The sequence below is a fragment of the Cebidichthys violaceus genome, unplaced genomic scaffold (genome assembly GCF_023349555.1).
Source record: "Cebidichthys violaceus isolate CVI_PGR_0920_01 unplaced genomic scaffold, fCebVio1.0.p SCAF_28, whole genome shotgun sequence".
NCBI lineage: Eukaryota > Metazoa > Chordata > Actinopteri > Perciformes > Stichaeidae > Cebidichthys > Cebidichthys violaceus.
This window is the reverse complement of record NW_027176461.1, coordinates 4,876,466-4,882,983: the sequence shown is the minus strand read 5'-3', so window position 1 is coordinate 4,882,983 and position 6,518 is coordinate 4,876,466. Positions and strand designations below refer to the sequence as shown.

The 6,518-nt window shown below is 42.1% G+C and overlaps 2 protein-coding genes across 3 annotated transcripts in view; both read right to left on the bottom strand.

Annotated features, from left to right (window-relative positions):
- LOC137880386 (ras-related protein Rab-15-like) overlaps window positions 1-157 on the bottom strand; it is a 3,651-nt gene extending 3,494 nt beyond the window's left edge. Inside the window, exon 1 of the mRNA XM_068721723.1 lies at window positions 1-157. This exon is cut by the window's left edge and continues 36 nt beyond it. Coding sequence (XP_068577824.1) covers window positions 1-88 — 88 coding nt within the window. The 5' untranslated portion in view covers window positions 89-157.
- A 1,144-nt stretch (window positions 158-1,301) lies between these two features.
- On the bottom strand, window positions 1,302-6,025 carry max (myc associated factor X). Of its 2 annotated transcripts, none has more exons than XM_068721797.1 (4): window positions 5,854-6,025; window positions 3,687-3,794; window positions 2,789-2,927; window positions 1,302-2,695 (listed from the first exon to the last, which is right to left on the bottom strand). In XM_068721797.1, the coding sequence occupies exons 1-4, from the start codon at window positions 5,887-5,889 to the stop codon at window positions 2,511-2,513; spliced, it is 468 nt and encodes a 155-aa protein (XP_068577898.1). In that variant the 5' UTR covers window positions 5,890-6,025; the 3' UTR covers window positions 1,302-2,510. The 2 variants fall into 2 exon arrangements, with proteins under 2 accessions (XP_068577898.1, XP_068577899.1); XM_068721798.1 differs by having other exon boundaries at window positions 2,789-2,912.
- Between the last annotated feature and the right edge of the window lie 493 nt (window positions 6,026-6,518).

Below are 6,518 nucleotides of genomic sequence, written 5' to 3'. Positions count from 1 at the left end.
CCGTGAACCGGCGCAGCATGCACGTCTTCCCCACCCCCGAGTCTCCGAGCATCAGCAACCTGAACAAGACGTCGTACTGTTTAGCCATGACCAAAAACTAAAACATAAGGCACGGCATGACTCTTCCAATGTAGCTTTTAGACGCACTGTTGCTGCGTGCTGCCTTCAGTGACCCTCGGAAAACCCTAATGTGTCAGATACAAAGCACAAGTTGTTCCAATCGAGTTTATCGGATTATGAGCTAAAGACTGTAGAAACATGAACACTGCTGATTAGTTTACGTGTATTGAATCCACGCAATGTTTTTAAATAGCTACTATATTCTCATTTACATACGTTACACTAAAAAAAAGACTACATTATTTAATTTTTAGTTTAAGTTCTTATGTTATAAAATATTTCCTACGTCCCCAGAAGGCATCACACGACCTGCATCCTTGAAGAGGCTGCCTCGTGCAGTGGGAGCGTCAGCTGGGACGCATCACACATGACCTAATCCCAAAATCAATATTTAAACAATCTGTATATGCAAATCTGAGCCAGGTATTACATATACTGACGTCATGAGACCACATTCCCTCAACTTAACCCCGCCCACCCCAGAACACCAAAAAAAACTAGTTTACCTTTCACATCGTTTCTGTTTATGTTGTTGCTCCACACTGCCATTACGTAATGTAGCCGGAGAATACTAAATATCTAATCCACGGTTATTTATTTCATCTGACGTTATGACGTTTGCATAACAATCAAATCTTACAATTTTTGGACTAAAACTATCAGAATCAGGCTTTATGAAATCCCTCGATGTAAACTTGTGTTGATTCGTGTTTTAATGACTGTTTTTAATGTCTCAATGAATGTTCCTAATTGTTTTTAAATCTCCTTTTCTTTTGCCTTATGTTCTGATGCTTTTAATGGTTTTACGTGAAGCACTTTGAATTACCTTGTTGTTGAAATGTGCTGTACAAATAAACTCCCTGAAATATGAATAAGAATATGTGTCTTCAATAGCATCCTGAGTACAGCCACCTGCCTCTTATTGTCTAGTTAATATCTGAAAAACAAAGAAACCTAAATATTCTTTGTACCTGAGACCACAACTCATAAATACTGATTTAGAGACATGTAATATCCTCAACAGCGTTCACTAAATGACCCCTCTTGATTGCTTTCTATTAGCATTTTCTTAAATTTGATTAAACACATCTTGATTATTCCATTAACTGGGATTAGGAATGAGTTCAGTCAGAAGAAGCAGCTCTCATGTGGTTGTTATTAAAAACATGTCGAGTCACAAATACATCCCAAAAGGATAAAATAGTTTTATTTATAGTCTCATAATAAAGGTATGCCTTAACTTGCAAGACAACCCGTTGGCAGTATGTACAACATACCTGTAATTTCCACGGAATGGAACAAACAAATATTGATTACGTACACACTAATTTACCTCTGCAAAAAAGGAAAGAAAAGAAAGAAAAGATAAACGTTCCCGGCACAGGCAAATATTTCAAGGAAAGGCTTTTCTTTGCAGAACTGACACCATTGAAGAGTATACAGTGTTATACACTACACACGGAAATGAACTTCCATTCACAAAAATAAAGGTCGCCGCCCTTCACCTGCATTGTGTAACATTCAGTATCCAATAGGGGATTGTGGTTTTTTTTTTTTCTTCTTCTTCTTATACTCATTTTATCTGATAATAATAAAAATAGAGGAAAATAAATAGTTGTACCTGTGGAAAATCCACTAAAACAGCAGGTCAACTTGTTCATCCTCCTGTGCTCTCTGGGGAAATCTCAAGCCAAACATAAGAGGAGACACGAGGGTACCGAACCAATTTCGGTGCGTCGCTATAAATAGAGGGATTCTTTGATTACACAGACATTTTCAAAGACAAAAACTTCAGCCACCTACACTGAATAAGGGAGGAGGGGGGGGGGGGTTGCATCTTGCATTACAGACATGTTTTTTTTTTTTTTTCCAAAAGCAACTTCACATTCTTTTCTGGAAAAGTATGAATATTAAAAAGGTAAACTAACCCTAATTACCATTTTGTCAAAGGTCAAAAAGTCTCACAACTCCAACAGATTGCAGAGGTCGTCCAAAGGAGGGGAAAGAAACAACCCACATTTTTGTGTAGCTTTACTAAAGCGTCATACCTTGTCATCTCCTTTTGATTATGAAAGGTTATCATAAAGATAAGGGGGGGGGGTCCTTCAAAACTGCAGAGCTGCCTCTTTGGGGGGGGGTCTTAAAAGTTGTCGCTGGGGCAACGATCGGAGTGACAGGATGCTTTGCCAGGAGGAAAAAAAAAAAAGAAAAGAAGGTAGAAGCGTTTTTTATACATAATAGCATTTCTCTCACACAGGCCTCCACCTCGTCTCGTGGACTGGCGTTAGAAGGCAGGACTTAGTGCGGACAGGTGAGAGGATTCGGGGCTGGTGGGGCAAAAAAAAAAAAAAAAAGAGAGTCTGTCGGGAGAACCGGAGGTGGAGCCGAGTCTAGCTGGGCTCCACGCGCAGCTTCTTTCGGTTGGGCGGCTCGTCCGGCTCAGACTCGGAGCTGGAGTCGGAGCCGCCGTCGAAGGCGGACACCGCGCTGCCTTTGCGGTTTGTGTACAAGCTGCTGTCAGAAGAGTAGTTCGTCTGGAGCTGAGTGTTGCCCTTCGCCTTCTCCAGGGCGCGCACTGCAATCCACAGGAACAAAAAAACGTCAAATATCGCTTATTGAAAGTAAAAACGAGAAGAAAAAAAAACAACCATGCAACTCCTCCTCTTACCCTGCTGCTCCAACAGTGCATTTTGCTTCTTTAAGTCGTCGATGTCTTGCTGGTGGGTGTGGTTTTTTCGCCTCATGTACTGGATGTACTCGGTGGCTTTGTCTAGAATCTGTGCTCGGGAGGCCTGTTTGACAGAACTCTGTCAGCAAAAATTTCAGAGAGCCATGGGGGGGAAAAGCTGCAGTGTCTGTTTGTTCAGGAAGAACAACATCAATTGTGCAAAAACAGTTATGCAAAGATCACAGTGTCATACATGTACGTGGCAATTACTTTTTGAATCTGGATTATCAAATAAGGATTAAAAACAAACAACAACACAGGACTATTCCGAGGGGTCAGCAACCTTTGCAACACTCATTTCCTCCGTGCTGAATTATAACACTTCCTGCTGCACTGATAAAACGGAGCGTAGATACAAACAGATCTTTCGGTAAGGTGGGCTATGATGCTAAACGGCGGTAGAGCAGTTGCCTTTCAGCCTGTAAAGGTACACTGAGGACACGAATTGGACAATCTCAAATCGCGTCACTTCTTTGGACACGTTTGACGCATTAGATGTCTTTGCTTGGCGAGCCATCGTTTGAATAGAGCCCATGGGTTTTTCCTCATTATTCTAGGTAAGACCTCGAAGACAGCTGTCAACAAGAGCCAATAGTTTCATACCGACTATTCCTTGTTCTGCCTCTAAGGACATGCAGGTGAGGTTTAAGGCAACAGCGTCGAGGTGGACGAATGGATGGTCGCGCTTGACAATAAAAAAATCGAAATGCGTCTCTTTATGCGGACGAGGTCGCTGCGCCGCCGAGACAGACGGCCGGCGTGAGCCTTAACCTTTCAAATAAACGGTTCAACATCTCTTAGTTACGGAACGTAGAACATGCACAGAACTTCCTCTCACCTTCTCCCCTTGTAACGCAGGCACAGAATCTCGTAAACCGTGAAAGCTGTCTTTGATGTGGTCCCTGCGTTTGCGCTCCAGCGCATTGTGATGGGCTCGCTTGTCTGCCTGCGAAAAGAGAGAGACAGGAAAAGTGTTTACATTTAATAAAACGAGAACGGGTTGTGATTTAGAAACACATGAGAAGACGACAGCGAGACATTAGAAAGCTGCAATATGAAAATACTGCAGCTTTAAATTGCAAATGAGTCGGTGAAGCAGTGATCTTATCTGTCACAGGGTGCTTTTGTTTGTACATGTTTGAATGTGTTTACAGAATGTTAAATGGAGAAGTGCTGCGTGCGTTTAGTTGCTTAAAGGGTTGGAACAGCATGTCCTGACAGATTAAGCACTTTGTCCCAACAACTGTCCCTCACAGGAACTCAACACCAACTCCAACGTCTACCTCCTCCTCCTCTCTTCTGTTTGAAAATGGACTGAACAGGACCAATAGATGCCAAAAAGAATGATCTGATCTCAGGCTCAATAGCTTCCGCAGCTGCATAAATGCGTGCAGATCTGGTGCAGGAGTTAACTCACCTGATGATGGCTCGGTTGTCAACAGATACTTGTTATAGATTAGTGTAACGAGCGTCAAACTTTAAAGGGAGGTTTTCACACCCTGAGCCTTACATGGCTGAATGAGGCAAATAAACCTGAATATGTTGATCTTTTCATAGTTATTATCATACAATTTGCCAGGTCAAATAACATACAAAATGCATGCAAATAGCACGAATATAGTACAGAATAAAATTGCTATACACATTTTTTTTTTTTTTATTGAGATGTATAAGAGCTGCCATTTATAACTGATATATAACACGGAAATCATATTTCCATGTTAGGTTGGACCTATCCTGTAACATTAGATGTTTGAAAAAATGTGGGCTTAGCAGGCCTAACAGTATATGTATGCTGTGTTAAGAGGATCTACAGCTGGAGATCCCAGCTTAATCAAACAGGGGGGGTGTGGGTGGTGGGGGGGGGGGATCCATGGCTCTGAGAAATATGTGACCGGATCGATGATCTGACACGATTTCATACGCATTCTCGGTTAAAACGCAGCAATTAAATGCTGCTGGGATTGTAAACCATGGGGAATTCAAATTCGCATGTACAGTATGTGTGATCTTGCATTTGACAAGTATGTTTTCAAATGAGTCCTGCAGCAGCACAGCGACGGATTGTCGTTTTGTAGGAGAAAATATTTAAAAAAAAAAAAAAAGGTCCAGAAAGCTGCAAGGACATGGGAGCTGAACTTGGCATGTCCGTGGTCGACAAAACAAGAACACATCAACACATCCGTCTTGTCCCTATTTGCACAGCCGCCGTTTGGGTTTCGTCGCGCGTGTATTCGTGCAATTACGGTGTCATTGCGTTAAGCGGCCAAGATGGACGTTTAAAGACTCTCGCTGAAGACTTGAACAAAGTTGACGTTACGCCAACTACAATGAGACGGTATTCACGAATATGAGTGAATATAAATCCACCTTTTCATATAACATCAGCCAATGGCTCTCTGAGCAGAAATCCACTGGGATTTTCAGCAAACCTATTATGAAAACGGTTTCATCATAGTTAAAAAATAATAATAAGGGAATTGTCTATGCGAAAAGTGTTTACATTGAAGGTATAAAAGACCAAAATCACACAATCTATCGTGTTTGAAAGTAGACATGTTTAGTAAATGAGGTGTAATATAATACTGAGCGAGTCTGTCTACGTCTTACTGGCTGCTCCCAGCACCTGTACCGTAATTACACAAATAGCTGTGCATAAAATAAAAAATAAAAAATCCAAACGATGGTTGGTTTAACTGGGTTGCGCAAACGACAGCTCACTTGACCCCACTTGACATCAGTAAAACAGGGCAAAGTCTTCACCACACTTAAGTGCTCGACATTCATTAACAAGCCAGCCAGCCAGTTAACACTTGAAAAACATTTTTTTTTTTTTCCAAATAGCTCACTCTCGATTCGTCTCAAAATCCAGTTTCAGCCAAGAAACCCCGCTAGCTAGCTAGCTAACTCAATCAGACAGCTACGGTTGGCAGGAATGTTAAAGTTGCTGTTCGGCTAACAATTTGGCTAAGCTAGCTACTTCTAGAGGAAACTAAACCACATACATCGCTGTCGACGTCGATGTCATCGTTTTCGCTCATTCTTCGGTAAACAGGTTGCGAGAAAAGAAAACAAGCAGCTGTCAAAACAAAGTGCAGCGACAACTGGAGGCAAATAATAAAATCTAGCACGGAGCTTTGCTACAGCAGAGACATGACGATCAACGGTTTCTCTACACGTGATTCGCCTACACATGGACGGGAAAACATAAACAGCGCAGGCGCAACAAAACAAGGCATTGTGGGTAATGAAGTAATCCTCCAACACGCACACCCGCTTTTCGTCGGCGATGCTTCTGGAATGCGAACTGCATTTCCCACAATCCCACGCATTTGGACGCGCCCACCACTATATACCCTTATAGCCTACAAGTTGCAAACACGGCAGTCTCAGGACTTTTAGTCTCAGCTGGATCATAATGTTCTTTGTGGTACAGTTATAAATAAATATATTAGAAACAGCATTTGATCATAGCGCCTTGAATACATCAGTGATGCCTTGAACAACATGCAGTCATATTTGATGGAGCGTATTCTCTCTACATATAGCCTGACTGTCATGAAACACAGGACTCTGCGGTGATAAGGACACACGTGCATTGTGCTAAAGTCTGCGGCTTCAGTGGTCATCGTCAGCGGTGTATGCTACAATAACTAGGATCTCCTCCCAG

Excerpts from the sequence above, each read along its gene's own strand:
- max (XM_068721797.1), bottom strand. The coding sequence starts at position 5,889 with ATGAGCGAAAACGATGACATCGACGTCGACAGCGAT. Across the intron at positions 2,928-3,686 it reads CTGCGTTACAAGGGGAGAAG|AGTTCTGTCAAACAGGCCTC; the intron begins GTGAGAGGAAGT and ends TTTTGCTGACAG. Across the intron at positions 2,696-2,788 it reads TGCACTGTTGGAGCAGCAGG|TGCGCGCCCTGGAGAAGGCG; the intron begins GTAAGAGGAGGA and ends TGTGGATTGCAG.